This window comes from Pholcus phalangioides, unplaced genomic scaffold (genome assembly GCF_987345545.1).
Source record: "Pholcus phalangioides strain wild (caught in Gottingen) unplaced genomic scaffold, Ppha-v1.0 ptg000003l_1, whole genome shotgun sequence".
Classification (NCBI taxonomy): domain Eukaryota; kingdom Metazoa; phylum Arthropoda; class Arachnida; order Araneae; family Pholcidae; genus Pholcus; species Pholcus phalangioides.
In genome coordinates, this window is record NW_028301596.1 from 3,110,710 (window position 1) to 3,129,281 (window position 18,572).

At 38.0% G+C, this 18,572-nt stretch overlaps 1 protein-coding gene across 2 annotated transcripts in view; it reads right to left on the reverse strand.

The window, feature by feature from the left end:
- Window positions 1-5,152: 5,152 nt before the first annotated feature.
- The window catches only part of LOC149087902 (adipokinetic hormone/corazonin-related peptide receptor variant I-like), a 73,800-nt gene continuing 60,380 nt past the window's right edge, over window positions 5,153-18,572 (reverse strand). The window contains exon 3 of one of the 2 annotated variants that reach the window (XM_089242480.1): window positions 5,153-9,741. In XM_089242480.1, coding sequence (XP_089098606.1) covers window positions 9,128-9,741 — 614 coding nt within the window. In that variant the 3' untranslated portion in view covers window positions 5,153-9,127. Of the gene's footprint in view, window positions 9,757-18,572 lie in introns of both variants that reach the window. The other variant, XM_089242470.1, reaches the window with a different exon arrangement.

The window sequence follows — 18,572 nt, forward strand, 5'->3', positions numbered from 1 at the left end:
TCTTAGATTTATTTTAATTATAAACGAGCTATTGGCTCAGTCTTCTTCAACGTTTCAGCAGCTGCGGACTGGTAAAAATAGTTTAATAATTTCGCGGACCGGTGGGACTGGGAGAAATAAAATAATTTGCGAGCCGGCAAACGATAAATAAATGGAAGAAATACTTTGCAGACACCGGTAAAAAATAAACAGGAGAAAAATCAAATACGTAAAATAATTTTTGGAAAAATAAACGAATGGGAGGAAATGTTTGCGGACCCGCAAAAAATTAGAAATAGAAATAATTTACGGACCAGCAAAAGTAAACGTGCGAGAAAAAAAAAACTGCGACCTTGCGGAAAATAAATAAATGGGAAAAAATATTTGCAGACCAGCAAAAAGAAAATCAAAAGAAATAATTAGCAGAAAATAAGTCGTAGAAAAATAATTCGCATGCAGGGAAAAAAATGTGGAAATAACTTGCCGACTAGCAAGAAATTAAGGAGGAAAAACATAGGGGAGAAATAATTTGCTGACCAGGAAAAGTAAATGATTAAAAATTTGCAGACTCTTTTAAAAAAGAAATAAATGAGAACAAATATTTGCGGACCAGCAAAAAAATATACAAGAGAAAAATCAAATAGGAAAAATAGTTTGCGGGAAAATGAACGAATGGGAGAAAATATTTGAAAACCGGCAAAAAATAAGTAATAGAAATAATTTGCGGACCAGCAAAAGTAAATGGGTGAAAAAATAATTGTGAACTGGCAAAAAAATTAATCAATGGGAAAAATACTTGCGAGCCAGCAAAAAACTATCAAGAGAAATAATTAGCAGAAAATCAGTAATAGAAATAATTCGCATACCAGAGGAAAAAATGGAAATAATTTGTTAACCAGCAAAAATTTATGCAGAAATAATTTTTGCAGGAAAATAAAGAAATGGGAGAAAATATTTGCGAACCGGGAAATAAAAAGGAATAGAAATAATTTGCGGACCCGGAAAAGTAAATGCAGCGTTAGAATTGAAAAACTTGTCCCCCACGGACTAGTGAATACTAAAACCTGACTGGCAAAAAATAAATAAATGGGGGAAAAAGATATTTTTGCGGACAAGCAAAAAATAATCAAAAGAAATAATTTTGAAATAAGTGTAGAGATGATTCCCATATACCGGGAGGGGGGGGGAATTGTGGGAACTGTTTGCGGACCAGCAAAAAAATAATTAATCAGAGAACATATTTGCGGACTGAAAAAAAAAACTGATTAGAAGTAAGAAATAAACATCGGAAGTAATTTTCAGATCGGCCAAAGATGAAAAAAAAATGTGAGAAGTAATTTGCAGACCTTCTGAAAGCGAAAACAGATTCAAAGATTCATTTCTGATTTGTTAAAAAAATTTCCAGATTTTAGCAGAAAATTCAATTTAGAAAAACATTTTCGATTTCTTTTAGATCTAAATTTTTTTTTAATTTTCCCTGAGCTAATTTTCCTAGCGTTGAATTTTTAGGCGGTGAATTGTCGGTGAATTTTCCGTAAGCCAGTTTCCGTGAACTACGGCTGCCCTCTATAGGTATTTTCCCCCAACGGCAACCGCAGTCACTGATGTCACAACATCGTAAAAAGCTCAGGGAAAATTTAAAAAAATTTAGATCGTAAAGAAATCGAAAATTTTTTTCTAAATCGAATTTTCTGCTAAAATCTGGAATTATTTTTAACAAATCCGGAGGGCTTACTGGAAATTCACTGCCAGAAAATTCATCGCCATGCAATTCATCGCTCACATACTCACTAGGTCACTCACTCATTCTTCTCTCACTGACTCAGTAACTCAATCGCTCACTCCCACGCTAACTCGCATCGAACTGTTGTCGGTGAATTATTTGGCAGTGAATATTTCTGGCGGTGAATTTTCCTAGCGATGAATTTTCCGGTGGTGAATTGTTGTTGGTGAATTGCTGGCGGTGAATTTTCCGGACACGGCGCAAACTACCTACTCAGTTGAAGACGTCACTTCCATAGAGCAGCGATCAAAAAATATCTTAGTGACCGTATTTCCAAACTCTCCAAATGACGTGACTTTGCTTATATTTATCGGCAAAGAACCTATATTTCACGCTATAAATTCATCATAAAGGGGTCCGTGAAAATCAGATCTGGGAGACCCACCAAAGCTCCAAGACGTGGGTCATGGCCACGTTAGCTATGGCAACACTAACGATCGAAGAAATCGGAATATCAATATCTCAAATAATATAATACGTACTTACCGTATATACTCGTGTATAAGCTGATCCCCTCCCCGCAAAATTGAGCGCATTTTAGAGGGGTAAAATTCGTATATCTTCATGCCATAAAAGAGTTACAATGATAAACTGTTTGAACTTTATATTAGTGAGAAAGAAAGCATTTTATACAAATATTTTTCTCTGCCCCATTTTTGCCGGTAGATACTTCATAAGATTGCAATGTTTTGAATGGAACAATGGCTTGAGTGATCACGACATTTACCGGCTCGGGGTCAAAAATGACCAATTAAAAAAAAAATATATTCACCTTGCAGGTCAAACCAACGCCATCTACCACAAGGGCGGCGACTAAAGTTGGGTTTGTTGCCCGGACCAGAAGGGGAGGAGGCGCAAATTTCACTCTGCAATCTCTCCTTCAACATTACAAGGAGGCCCGACCCGGCTGACACAGAAACTACTTGTGGCTCTATCTATATTTTGCTTCAAACATCTCTTCACTGCGGTCAATAATGGCAGCTTTAGCTACGGAAATCACTTTAGTGATTAGTAATACTACTAAAGTAGTCCAATGACGTCGCGGATCTCCAAGCTAGAAGTACGGAGGCCGCGTAGCTACACGTTTTCTAAAATATATAGTAACTATTTGCCAAAAACCGGCCCGTGTATAGAATCAGACTCAATTCTTTCCCAATTAAGGAACGGAGTTTATACACGAGTATACGGTATGCATAGGTAACAGGGTTGATTGAATTTTTATTTTTGATTGAATTGTTGACTGAATTTTTATTATTTATTGAATTGTTGACTGAATTTTCATTATTGAATCTTGCATAGAGTTTGTGGATGTTGTCCTATACGCATAAGTAAATTTTATCTCATTTCATGTATATTTACTACGCATATGTTATATACTATAAAATGTTTACATCGTATCACCATGTATGTACAAGTAAAATCTCTGACGTTTTACCCGGACACCTGCTTATAATAACATTATATATACTTTCTCTCAACTGCTATACGAAACGCCATAATTATTGTTATTCATCAATATATTCATGTGTTCGAATGTATACCGCCGGTGAATCCACTGGTGCGCGCGCAACTGAACTATATATATTTAAGTGAACTTTGTGATTTCTCTGGACTTGATCTCATCATTAGGACTATAATATCCAAAAAATATGTCTCTAACTGGCAATGAAAGGTCCCCCCCCCCCCCCAGCAATATCGATGATTCCCACTTACGCATTTATAGTTCATTGGACCTGAATTTGTACATGTATCCTGTTTTTCATGTTCTATTTTCAGATTCGCACCTATGAGAAAACCCTTCCAACAGAAGACAAAATGAGAGAAGTTGGTGTTACAGATTGGCTGATGGTTGGGGACAGAGTACGGTGATGAAGGCGAATGGCTCGGGATGTTTTCATTGGTTTCTTGCAAGCAATCCGCCCGGGCTCCTTGGCGGCCGGCTGGGGTTTCCGGGGACTTTGGGGGTGTGATTGACGCGAGTCGGAGGCGATGAGGACCTCGGCGGGGTTGGATCCTGTGGCTTACGGGCCGGGGATGCCTGCCGGGCCCGGACATCAAGAGAGTTTTTCCAGCATGGCGCAGCCGCTAGGTAATCTGCTTCAAAGCTGGGTCATGTTTCGTGTTAGTGTTTGTAGTCCTTTGCGTGGGTCGGAGGTTGGCCTGTGGTCTTGGTGGCTAGTGGGGCTTTTTTCCAGCATGGCCCAGCCGCAAAGTAGCCTGCTTTATAACCCACAAGGGATAGAGCGGGGACCATGTTTGGTGTTTGCATAGGCAACAGGGCGTATGGTATTTACTTTCGAACCGTTTGATCCTAGAAGCATACTTCCAATTAGAAAAAATATCCAAATAACGTGTAATACTCAGATATGTTCATTCATGTTGCAAGGGGTTCTACATTTGTTCAAGTAAAAATGTTGACTTTTTATACTGACGCCCTCAAAACCTAATTAGAAAGTTGTTTCCATATCTCTGTTCACGTTTCTAAATGCAATATTCGCTGAGACATTCGAATTCTCAAAACAGAAGAAAGTTGGGAAAATAAACAACATTAAATGCGGGGAAAACAGTTTATCCGCATTTAAAGCTGTGTTTTTATTTAAAAATATCGTAAGGAAAACCGTAAAGCCGTTTACGATATATTTTTTCAAGTCTTTTTTGGAAATATCTATACTCTCTAATGTTAAACAGCTGTCTCTCAGATATAACGATACTCCCTCTACAATGGTATTTTTTCTTCGTCCACAGAGTATCATTATATCGAGATTTCACTGTTTTGAATTATCCATGCGAAAGTATCTAATAAAAAACTACACTCACTCACTGAAAGGATAGCCACATTACTGATGTCCTGGGTTTCATTGATGGCAGAAATACAGTAGAACCTCGATTATCCGGGATAATGTTTGGGAATGTGATCACGGATTCTGAAAAACACGGTTACCTTCTTCCTGTCAGTCATTCTGCACAGTTGTGAAATGAGAATGACAGGAGAATGACACAAGCAAAAAATAGCGCTGGTCCGGTCGATGATCCATGTGGCCACGTGACCGCATCGACTAACTCTTCAGGCATTTTCTGTATATAATCTTCAAGTGCTAATCACTCCAGGACAATGCCTGGCACTTTTATGTGAATATGGGGGGGGGGGGGGAAGCTGGAGTTTCAACAAAATCTTACATAACCATTGTAAAAAAAAACCACCAACAGCAAAACATGGATAGGGAAGAGCTGCACACGAGGTTGAAATATTCATGGCACGGTTGATCTGCGCACGAATAATCGAGGTTCTACTGTATTGATTTTTCCCGGAAAAAAAATCGGTTCATTAGTGAGAAATAACTAGAACTCATCTGTTAAAAAACAATTGAACACTTTATTCCAGTTAGACACAACATCGATGCACATGAAATCATATATAAATCCAAATGAAAATTTTCGTTTCAGGTACAATATATTTTTTTCCACATTTTTGAGCAATCAGCCAATCAATCAGAATATGAACTGATATTTGGTAATATATAAATTATTCCAAATGGTTAGAATTAAAATTGGGTAAAAATTATGTGAAATATATCGTGTGTTTCAAAAAGAATCATCCGATTAAAAAAAAACCATAGCTATTCAGTTTCAATCCGTTTTGATCGCATGATGTATAGGTAAAAAGAGGGAAATCTCTAGTTTCACGCAGTTTCTGACAGGTAGCGCTAACGCTCTTCCTTCGGCAGCCACTTCAGTGTTTGTCAAGATTGGCTTTTTCCAAAGAAACTGATTCGGATGACTTCATTTTCCAGCAGGACAGGGCGCCACCACGCTGGAGCTTGTACGTTCGAGAATTTTTCAACGATCGCATTTCCTAAACAATGGATCGGCCGTACGGGACATGACGATTTAATTGAGCATCACTGGCGTCCAAGATTCTCGGACGTCACAATATGTGATTTCTTCTTGTGAGGTTTAATAAAAGACTACGTTAATGTGCCTCCTATTCCAGCTACATTAGCCGAACTGAAGATACGCATAACAACAGCCGTGGAAGCAGTGGATGCAAACATGCTCTCAATAGTTCGATACGAATTTGATTACCGTATAGACATATAGCGTGCATCCCAAGTGGACATATCGAGCACCTTTAATTTGGTTTGTAAAAAACTTTATGACTAGCCATGTAATAAAAAATTAATCTTAAGTGTTTATATTCAATATTTTTCGTAATATACACATTTCAAATCGGGCGATTCTTTTTGAAACACCCTGTATAATGCCATTGACTGGAACTTCGGTGCACTCTTTGCGAATAACACATTCGTATGTTGTAACATTTATATGCATTTTCCATGAAGTATTAATTAGTATTTGTTTTTTCATCATTATATGCTCCAAGAAATTCGTGATTTCTTTCACAAGAATTTTTTTTGGAGGAAAATAATCCAAAACTTATAATTTCTCTGGAATTTGTTTCTTCACCATTTCACATTCCAATTCGAAATCTAATTACGTATATAAATGCTGATTTTTTTCAAAGCCTCTTTCAATACACATTTCATATCTTCTCCACTAAATATTTTCTTTTCTTTAAAAAAGCAAAACAAAAACAAACATATGGTAAAATCCATCATTATATTGGTCCGATACATGAAAATTTCGATGATCGACTAATTAGGCAAATACAATTATAATAAAAAATACATGCATGATCTTAAGAGGATAAATGGATGTTGGTCTGGTGTATTGTGCGCAAGACCTTATAATTTGTTTTTTCCAACACGAATAAGCATCGTGGAACACGTATAATATTGATAATCACATGCATTTTACATAGGTTTATATACAGTGCGTCCTGTGTGTAGAAATTCGGCCTTTATCCCATGACCACTCGTCGTAGAGATACGATTTCAGTTCTTAAAAAATGCTCAAAATGTGTTCAAGAATCACTCTTTAACAGTTTCTACAGTGAAAATATAGTGTCATAAACTAAAACATTTGAATTTTTATACGTTCCCCCAGTTTTTAAATTTTTTTCAACAAGAAATTGGTTTCCCTGTTTCTTCAGCGGCCAAAAAAAAATTCCAGGTGCAATATTCACTGAGATATTTGAATTTAAAAACTGAGAAAAGTTGGGAAATAACAGTATAAACCAACGGATAACGCTCCTTTACCTTCATTTTTGCCAGGGGTGGCCAACTTCTTCCTGTTCGATGGTCAACATAATGGTCAACTGCAGCTTCACGGGCCGTACTAGGAGCAACACTTCTGTGCATAAGCCGCATTATTAAAATGACGCGAAAAATTGTCTCTGCTATAAGTAATATGGTGAGACACTGACAATATAGTAATCAAATTTTTGCGCTGGGCTTTATACGCCTCCACTCTTTCATAAGCCACATTTACATGGTAAATGGAAAAAACGCGTTCAAAACGGGATCCAAGGATTTTCACCAAAACCAGATTACATGGACCGGCACTTCGACCCCGCTTTACAGAAGATACCGTCAGAGGTCACGTGGGTTAGCCGGTTCAATTCACGGTGCAGAATATTATAGGGCAGGAGGCTACACACCCCCCAAATACCCCCACCCAACAAAGAAGGGGCGATTCCTGTTATCAATTTCTTTCCCTTCAAGGAAAAAAGTCATCAAACGGGTGCTAGAACTCCCAATGCTACCGCAATATTGGATATGTAAACGGGACATTAAATAGATACTAACACATCTAGGCATTCATCTTTATCTGATTGTTCTCCCAGTCAGATGTAATGCATCAAAAATTAGTTTATTCACAAATTTACTCTATCGTTTAAATTTTAAAAACAGAACACTTTTCCAAATTCTTCCGCAATTACAGTACTTTTTCTCCCCTTACTCCTGATTTGGCGCCACTTATATAGCGGCAACTCGTGGAGTTGAATAGACATTCTTGGAATTGATTTACGCACGGGTAGACTTAGAGAAAAGTTTTATTATCGGGATAAAAATAATGCTAAAAGCCGCCCCCCCCCCATTCACGTATATAGTATTAACCATCGGAATGGAGGAAAACGTGATGGTGCCAAGGTAAGATGGATCAGGCAAAAGGAAAAGATGCACGCGCGGGTCATTGCCAAGAGCTGTAAAACGTCGATAAGACTGCACGGAACCAGACTTACGACACGCGTTCTAATTACGTGTGCAACCTTCTTTTACCAGAATATCTGTGGTTCGATTTGAAGAAGTGTCGGTCTAGTGAAGTGTTCAAATTCAACAACCTGCCAGGTTGAGAGTTAGAAATGAATCCTTCTCTGTTTCAAGGCAAAATAATAATCAGGCAAAAATAATAATCGTGTTTTGGAGGGGAACTCCCTTGGTCAATGGCACAATATGAACCTGACCATCAAGTATGACAAATTTTTGCTCTTTGAAATTATTAGGGTCTACGTAGCCTCTATATATAGTCGATTGAAATTTCGAGATCTCGTTTAGAGTTTGGATCTACTTCGAGAAAGTTTCGTCACGATGAACAGAGAACACCAAATATGCACCAGGATACAAATAGGTTCGGAGGCCACAACAAGCAACTAGCCTTGGCAGCTAGACGGGAAGGCTGGCTGCTTGCTGTGGATTCCGAACGTATTTGTATCCTGGTGCATATTTGGTGCTCTCTGTTCATTGTGACGAAACTTTCTCAAATTGGATGCAAAGTGGACAGAAAAGGAAAATCTCCCATTCCCCCAAACTTCAAGAGCAATTTGTGTGTTCGAAAAGGCAGTATGGTGAGAACAGAATATCATTTTCGTCATTAGAAATAATGAATATGCATGTTAATCAGGAAGTCTGCGATTTGAACCGATAGCTTAAATAATGAGCATAAATTTCACTTAATAAACAGTATCTTTACCTAGTTGGGAGCGGCTCAAAATGACCTCGTGACCCAACACTCGGCCACCTATGATTTATGCTATTCTCTCCCAACATTTCTCAGATTTTTTAAAATTTAAATATATCAGCAAATTATATTGCACTTTTTGACCGTGGTACTTTTTCTCTTGACCTCAAGAGCGACAGGTCAATAATTTTCTCTAATTTGGTTTTTTTAGGACAGGGGATGTTCATATAAAAATTCAGATTATTTTATTTTGTATTTTCACTTTAAACTCGTAGAATGTGATTTTCGAACACTTCTTAAATTGCAACTATACCTCTACGACGAACGGTTGATGAGACAAAGGAACTAATTAGGATTTACAGGACACCCTGTATTCATATATATAAATATATTTGAAACGGTTTAACATGCATTAAATTACTTTAAAACTGCACAAACAAGATCTATAGTCATGAAATTCGACTGAGTTTTCTGAAAGGTCTTTATCCGGTCAAGACCTGTTCGTCATTAAAATGCAGCGCTGTGGTACGTTGTGATTCTGTCCTGAGTGAAATGCGGTTTCATACTTATGGTCGCTGTAGACATGGTAGAGTAGTTCTCTCTACGACGTTCCGACACGTGATTCCTCCTGGACGAACCGTTGTGGACGAGCGCCGGGTAAGTCCCGTCGCCGTTGACCTTCAGATTGACGGTGACCGGTTTCGGACTCGGAGAATGGTCCTTCATTTTCGATCTGAAGGTAGCCGTCGTCACCGTGTGGTTATCGGCGTACCTACGGTGCATCGCCGGTGACGGCTGCTCCGTGGCGCCGCAGAAGCACTGCTTGCACAGCTTCTTGAAATTCAGGACGTAGCTGCCGTACACCAGCGGGTTGACGCACGAATTCGATACCGCGAACATGAACAGAGACGATTGTATCCTGGAATCGACTTTTTCCGCCGACTTGGGATCGAAAAGGTACCACAGGACCATGACCACGTACGGTGTCCAGCACCAGAAGAACGCCAGGACGATTATGATGGTCATCTTTAGCGTCCTCGTCCTGGCTCTTTCGATGTGGGCTATGTCTGATCGGCGCAGGCGCAGCCGGCCTCTGTACCTCTGCTCCCTGGTCATGTCATCTAGAATTAAAAGAACTGTAAGGATTATAACTCACGACTTTCTATCCATAATCTAAGGACAAAGAAACAAAAAATACTGTACTACTATACCGTGTGTTTCCCCAAGAGAAAAGACCCGGTGATTGAAATTTTGCTTCGGAAGATTCATTAGGGATCATTTTCGAGCTGTGTTCTATTTTCCCGATGTACAAAAATCTACATTGATTACACTGATCATCACTGATTTTGTTCCCAAAGATTATTCATTGAACATATAACTTTCTTATACAAATACAAATACAACGCCACAACAGGCAAATTGCCCAACGAGGTGGCTGACTTAAGAGCATCATGGATCCCCGAGCCATTTTTTGGAGGCCCTACCTACTACTGCTAGCCCCCCCCCCCCCGCGGAACCCCCAACGAATCGGTACATGCGAGAATGTGCGTGTACGTGTAGTGAAACCTGACGTGAAGTTTTTTGTGTTTCTCTGTAATGCTTGTTATGTGTAGTGCTGCCATCTGCCACCAGTTTTTCTAACTATGAGTGAAGTGTTATGATTGAATGATTTATCGTTGTAAGACTGTTGCTCTCTGTGGCGAGACTTTTTAACGGGGAGATCGGCTCGCATTTGCGCCTTGAAGTTGGGAACCACAGAAAACCAACTTCAGCCGACCACCACTGTGGAGATCCTCGCATCGCGAGTCCGTCACTATAACCACTCGACCACCACAGCGGCGGCCTTAAATAGCGATCTTAAATCTTCAGCTCATTAAATAAGTGCAATTTATTAACCAATCGATGCCGCTTATCAATTATTTTACTTATTAATAACTATATGTATTTAATTAAAATTTTTATTTTTTGTCCTGACTCACTGATCAACCACCGTTTATTATTAGTTAATCCTAATTAGTAAATAATTATAATTGTTAAAGTATCCGACTACGTTGAAAACGTCATTTTGGAAGAAAATATAGATTTTTTTTATTTATTTTTTATAAAAGCCCTATTTGTTGCGATTCCAAAACGGGCCTTGTTTTGTTTATATGATGCTTAGAATTAAAGTTACGTTCACTTTAGTGTTGCGTTTTTACATACAAGTAATACGCGAATAAAGGCTTTAAACGTGTTTTACGAAGAATGCTATTTTTGACATTTTACTTGACTTTGCAACATGATTTGTAAAAATTGATTCATTGCATCCTTACGAAATTTTAATGCGATATTTTGCTGTACATTGTTGAGGTTATGAACCAAAATCTAAGGTCTATCACATATATTTTGTGAATTACAGTGTTTCATAGACAAAATGTAGGATGAAATTTCAAAAACTTCACACGTACTTAAACATATTTTTGTGTAACTTACGAGCATATCATGCAGTCCTTTAAGTTTTGGATTCTAACCTGCAACATTACTAGCTGAATGCACTGTTGAAATCACAAAGCATTCCATTAATAAAATTTTTCGCAATCGTGTTTTCAATATCACATGAATTTTGCTTAAAATTTGACATAAAAATGACTTTTCCATAGTAAATATAATAGGTAGACTAAAATTTGTCACTGTTTTCACCGTTTCGGGACACTTTCTATCGAAAAATGTAATTAAAGTTCACTCCAGAACCATTTTAAAGAAAAGTGACAAGTGATAATTAGTTGATAAGCGTCAAGAACTAGAAAGTTCATAATAATCAATTGATTCATTAAAAATGGGTGTTGACTTTGTAGAAGTCCGAGATGTAAACGTTAGCGAGCGTATTTCTGGCTTTTACGAACTCACCTTGGTAAAACCTACAATTTACCCAGTCCCCGGGCTTTTACCGCAACGAATATACCCACAATATCACGAATCTTGGGGTTGGCAGTCATTATCGAATGAATCCTTACTCTGGAGGCGTTTTTCCTCTCGTTTAAGCAACCTGCTAGAGTATTTACAGATATTAAATTTATATTATCATTTACTGTAAAGTACAAACCTTAATGAACAGGTGGTGACCAAGTGATGAAACTTTACATATTAATGTTATCTCAATTATAAAATTCAATGCATTCGTTGAATGTAGCATGTTTCGTCCATAATTGTAATGGACGTAACAATGCGTCCATCTGGCTGACGATTTCAACTAGGGCTTATTTTTGGGCTTGCGCTTATACTAGGAGCATTCTGAAGAATCATGCTGGGTCTTGTTTTTTTTTTTTCAATTAGGTCTTATTTTCGGGGAAACACTGTACCTACATATTTAAATACATTTCACGTTGAGCTATTTATATATTATGGAATGCACCCATTTTTAATGATTTTTTTATTATTCTAATTTGAAATATGATAGAAACTTGAAACCAGTACTTTAGAAAATTTGGATTCTTGTCGATACATTTACAAATGTATGGTATTTAAAACTAAATGTCAAATGAGGAAAAAGTATGCGTAATAAATGATATATGGGTTGTGAATAAAATAGTCGGGAAATATGGAATTGGAGGTTTATATTGGAGGGAACTAATAAAAATTGATCGAAAATAAGATTTAATGAGTGTATGCCAATAGGAAATTCATGGTACGTTGTTATTGTTGATGTTGGTGGTGTCATAGCCGATTTGCGGAAGTCGCCAATCAATGCAAAATAAATGAAAAACTGGATGTATGAAGAGATATTGATAGTTTGGAAATGAAAACTCACATATCTGTCCCACGGAAAATCAAACCACGGTCTCTCGTGTGCCGCATGAGTGGTCTTCGCTAAGTTATTGAAGCACATAGAATATTTTCTCCTTGGATCATGTATGTATATATTGAATGGCTCAGTGGACGTCTTCCTCTACTTTTACGTCGCCATCTGGTAGCCTCGATGCCATTTGCGAGATAATAGCGGAATGTTGCGAACCATGATCACTCGTATGCCGGACGAGTTCTCTACCACTAAGCTATAGAAGCGCATACAATATCCCTTCCTAGGCCCAGTGCGCCTAACGGGGTGCACTGGGCCTGTTTGGGAGGTTTGACTTCTTTCCTACATGCTCCATATACGTTAGAGGTTCCTGTTGGAATGTTAGCGTGGAAGTGTGTGTGTGGTTCTCTCAATCCTTCCCTTGGAACATGTATATATGTGCTGAATGGCTCAATGAACGTCTCTTTTAATATACAGTATATACGTCGCCATGTAGTGGCCTTCATGTCATTTGCTATATATTAGCGAAACACTACCGCCGTTTATCTCACGGAGGTTGAAAATTTAGTTTTAGTTAACAGACATGTATCATACTTTTTAAGTTACTATTCATACGTGATATATTTTTATACGAATACAAACACAAAGGCCACAGCAGTCAAAATGCATAACCAGGTGGCTGAAAAAAGATGCCTATAAAAATATGGATGTCAAATATAACCAAAATACGGCATCCCAATCACAAATCATGTATCCCGGAAGAAAAAGAAAAACTATAATAATTAATCCCTTTTTTATGGGCAGTGTAACATATAGTGTTATGTGTTGTTGTCTTCTGCTTATTTTGTTATGATTTTATTTTTGTTTTGATCTTGTAGGTATATTTTCTCTTTTTTTATCTTAGAAAAAAATATTTGTTTCAGAGCACATGCATTTAAAGTGATAATGTCACAAATATCGAAACTCATTTTATTCAGAGGGTCAATGATCAGGATTGTCCGTCTCATTAGTGCCCATTAAATGGCGGTTTGATTGTATTTCAAATCCTAGGGAATACCGAAGAAATAGTCGGCATGCAGCTTCTCTTTTCTATCGAAGTGTGTACTGACTGAGTGCTAGTATTTCCACACTGTCAAACAACCTGAGTGCGTTACATCATCGATTTTATTTTGAGTGTGATGGGAGCTCCCAGAGAGGGAAGGAAGGACAGCAACTTTCCTGATTTCCTGTGGGAAAGTTGTTTTTTTGTTGTTGTTGTTTTTTTTTATTCTATGGAGCCCGTGAACAGTTTGACACGTTTTCAACAGTTGTGATGCGGCTGAAAATGGTGAATAACGGTTTGTATTCAAGTGCTGCGAAATGCTTCATGAAACTTTTGTGCAGCTGTGAGGTTGAGGGCATATGGCATACAACACTTGCCATATATATACCAACCTACCGTCGACCGTCGGGAGACAGGTTAGTTTTACCCCAATATATTGGGTTTACGGAAAATTCACCGCCAACAATTCACCGCCATGCAATTCACCGCTAGGAAAATTCACCGACAACAGTACGATGCGAGTCAGTCAGCGTGGGAGTGAGCGATTGAGTTACTCAGGCAGTGAGCGAGAAAGTGAGCGATTGAGTTACCGAGTCAGTGAGCGAGGGATTGAGCGAGTGAGTGATTGAGTGAGCGATCGAGCTACTGAGTGAGTGACCGAGCTACTGAATCCGTGAGTGAGTGAGCTACTGAGTGACCCAGTGAATAAGTGAGTGAGTGATCTTAAAGATATGGCGGAAAGTTTTAATAATGAATTTATTAGAAGAAATTGAAAGATGATACGGAAGAAATTGCTGTTGCACAAGAGAATATATTCAATAATTCCATTAACTCTATCGAACTGTTGTCGGTGAATTTTCCGGCGGTGAATTGCTGGCGGTGAATTTTCCGGACACGAATATATTGTAGGGTGGGGGCTTCAGCTTGGCGCTGCCGTTATGTAGCCCTGCTGTCCTAGGCTATGGATCTGTATCTATAGCAGAAACCACACGACGGACATTAAGAGGGTTGGCAACACCCCTCGAATTTGGCTCCCGATTCAGGAATTATTTCCGTCTCGCCCAGCCAGATCTGTACTGAGTAGGATGGCGGCGTCTGGTTTACGAAAGTTACCTGAATACCCTTAGGGGGGTGCATTCAAACATACCAACTTACCGATTTGGTATTACACCAGCGAAATTGTGCGGAAATTATAGCCAACAGTGAGTGATCCACCTACTTTCTTGATGGATATGAAGCTGTGAATTAGGAACATCTTGTTCTTTTCGTTTCTCTTTTAACTTTTCTGTTTACATTCGTTTTCTTCTTTAAAATACTGAGGGCTTAACACGCATATTATTTTTTCTGCTGTTCAAAAAAACAAAAAGTTGTAGTTATTAACATACTTTTATTCCCCAGATCCTATTAATGAGCATGCTATGCCATATTACCCCAGAAGCTGCGGCAAGTTGCCCCACACCTAGGGTAAATTGGTATAGTCTTTAACAACTTTTTAAAATGATTTATTTTACGAAGTTAGCATACAATTTTATGCGTGGTATTTTCCATCATTAATTATGCAGCCAAGGACCCCCTATATACAGTATTGGTCACATTTGCTGTAAATACTGTATTACAGGTGAAAACAGAAACATCAAAAAGTAAAAACTATGCAAACTAACGATGCACGGTATGAAATGAAATTAAACTAACCCCGGCCTCCCCCTTTTAATTCTCACATGGAATCAATAAATGACTCTTTGAAGCTGGTCTAACGCCCTCATGGAAAACACACATTAAAACTCTTGTTTGATTTCCTAAACCTTCCTCCGAATTAATTGTTTTTATTGAATGCCGAATCATATTACATCTTTAATTTAGTAAATACAGTAGACTCTCGATAATCCGGCCGTGCGCTAATCCGGCGTCTGAACTATAGGTAGACCATTGCATAGCGGTATCCAAATAATAACATTATCCAAGATTCTAATAAGCGACGTCCACGGCATTATTCAAGAAAGGTTTTTTTTCAACTTACTGCCGGTAATCTTGCGATTTCGATAAACCGGCACACCCCCTCGTTGTCTATTGTATAATACTATCGTAATGCCTGCGTTTCAAACGTGTTTGCGGTGCATTATGGGATAGATTTACGTCACCATAGTTAAAAAGGTTGATTTTTCTCACAGCGTTACTACCAGTCTTCGTTATCGTCATCGCTACGCGAAGCGTTTAGCTAACGAGGGCTGGAAACTACTCGTTGAGTTCGCGTTACGGAAATAAACATGGCCACTCGCACGTACATAATGTACGAAAAATGTCATTTTTCGATGAAGGCGAGAGCAATGAAGACAAATTAGTAGAATTGAAAATTATTCACTCAATATTAATTCATGAAGCTGTTCAGAGACAGCATTAACGTTTACAATGGCATCTAATTAGAAATACTGATTGGAAATAATCCACATATATATATACACCTCGTTATAAAAATACTCGGTGCTACGATAAATCTCTCTGCAATGATATTTTCCTCAAATCTTGCTAGGAAATGCCTTTATTCTAATGGTAAACTCATCTTAAATAAGGATATTATTTTACCGTTAAATCTCTATCTATCGTGATGTATTTTCAAAAGATTTTGAAGTCGCTACAATATATTTTTTTATTTCCCGTTCGAAATCAACGCCAATATATTTTTAATCTCGTCTCTAGATTTTATTTTTCTCCTTAATTCGTTTAATAGCATCGATATTTTGTTACAAATAGATTTTATCACTGATAGTGTTAATGTTGCCGGTATTGCTACTTTCTGCGCAGTACAGTAAGCACCCTCATACACACACAGTACACTCTGCGCACTAAGTACAGTACAAAAAGTCTAAATAAATTCTATTGATCAACAAATATATATATATATTTTTTAATCTTTCAGTGTATTTCCTGATCGGACTAGCAATACCGATTTAAAAGACAATGTCGAGAACAGTGTAAAGTTGGTGGCACTTCCTTTGTATGTTGTGTGTGAAACAAGCAAACAAATTTTCTAATTAATGATGTAAATAAAATGTTATACTTGTTCTTGATTTTATCTTAATATGAAGACGGTAAATAAATACGTAAAAATATGAGAATTTGATGAAATTTTTGCCAGTTGTTTTGAAAATTCATTGAGCATTATACTGTTTAAATGTAATAATTTAGAAAATTTCCCTGCCCGAGTTTGATGTTTGTGCATAGCCTACCTCTTTCTCAGCCATTTGACGGACGCTGCTGACGAAATTTTTCTGACAGGGGAGGGGGGGGGGGTCAATGTTTTGCTGACTTTTGCTGACAAAGGGGGGGGGGTTAAAAATGGCTGAAAATCTGCTTACGTAATACTTGAATGGTCCCTAAACACAGAATTACAATAATAATAATAATAATACCAACTCACGTGCTGCAGCATTTGTTGGTAGTGATGATGATTATCAGCAGCAGAGAAAATTATCTGATTCGTCCATCCTTCCGTTAACTAACGCTAGCCTCGGCCCGGGCAGTTTTTTTGTAAAACTGATTACGACAAGCCGACGGATGGTGAGAAAGATCAAGTTTTTAACAATGGTCGTTGAGGTTTCCGTTAAGCGCGTGATGTCACTAACGACTTCGTTCAAAGCTTGCTAAAGAGTATTCTTTAACCAGCTTTGACTTCGTACAGCAGCGTAATAGAACCCCCCCCCCTGGGCTGATATGTGCCGGAGTAGCGAGAGTGTACTGTATTTACAAACTGTATATACAGGGTGCAAGAAGGGGGTATAGCATGTTACTGGCGAACTGTTGATCCCAAAAGTATACTTCCAATTAGAAAACGTTCCCAAATGACATGTAGTACTCAGAAATGGTAACTTTTTATACGGACACCCTGTGTCCAAGAACCAAATTACAAACTTTTTGCCCTATCCTCTCTCTCCTGATGCCAACAAAAAAAACTTCCACGTTTCAAAGTGCAATATATGCTGAGATGTTAGAACTGAAATGTAGGGGGAAAACAGCATTATATATAGATGCGGGTTAGACGATTTACCCGTATCTAACGTTGTTTTTTTTTAAACTTACCTACGTTTTTCGAATTCGAATATCTCACTGAATATTGTACTGAGAAACGGTTTCTTTTTGTTGCCATCAGGAGAGACAGGGACTTTTAATTGGCGTTTGGGGCACATGTGGACTGTTTAAAAAGTTATTTTTTTTTTTTATTTCAATAGCTATACAACCCGTTGCGCGTGTACGTGTGCGAAAACTTTTTCTTATTGGAAGTATACCTTTAGAACAGTGATTCCCAAACTTAGTTTCACCATGCCCACCTAAGCGTCTTGTGAAATGCTTTTGTTCCCCCCCCCCACCTTTTTTTAAGAAACAACACACTTGGAGGTGGAGGGGACAAAGACAATCTGAAACTTAAACTATTGGAACAACATCAACTTTAAATGTTGTTTTAATCAGTTTCTGTGAATTTGAAATGCTTTTTCATGGTCAAAAACTCAAACGTCGAATTTGGCTGTGTGCTCCCCACCCCCGGAAAGTAGGTCCTACTTACGCTCCTGTCTTCTTTCTGTGACACACACAATCGAAACTCTCGATAACGGACACCCGTCGGTTTTGTCCTAGACACCTAATTTTGTCCACTAACAAAGATTGTCCGTTAACGGTTAACGGATAGTGAAATACGCTGAGGCCCGTCGACATAATGAAAAAAAATCATCCGTTTTCAGGATGTGTCCGCTAAAGAGAGCGTTTGTTGAGGGTGGTTATATCGTAGATTTATTATTTGAAAACTAGTCTCCTACACACGTGGGAGAAGCAAAAAAATCTTTCAACCTGGTCCAAAAAGCAGGGGGTTTCAACCATTGAGACAGTGTAGGCAAAATAAAGAGCCATACACAACTGGAGAAATTTTCTTTTACTCTGAGATCATTAAACATGAATTTTCATTAATCTGAAATTATTTCATCAAATATGAATTTTTGTTGATTCTTAAATCTTTTGCTTGTGAAATCGCTATTTCGGAAAAATTATTTTTCCATTAAATATAAATTTTTATACATCCTGATTGCTGCCACTAAGAAATTAAATTTCCCCCACCCTTAAAAACCACGTTTGGAATCAGAGCTTTAGAA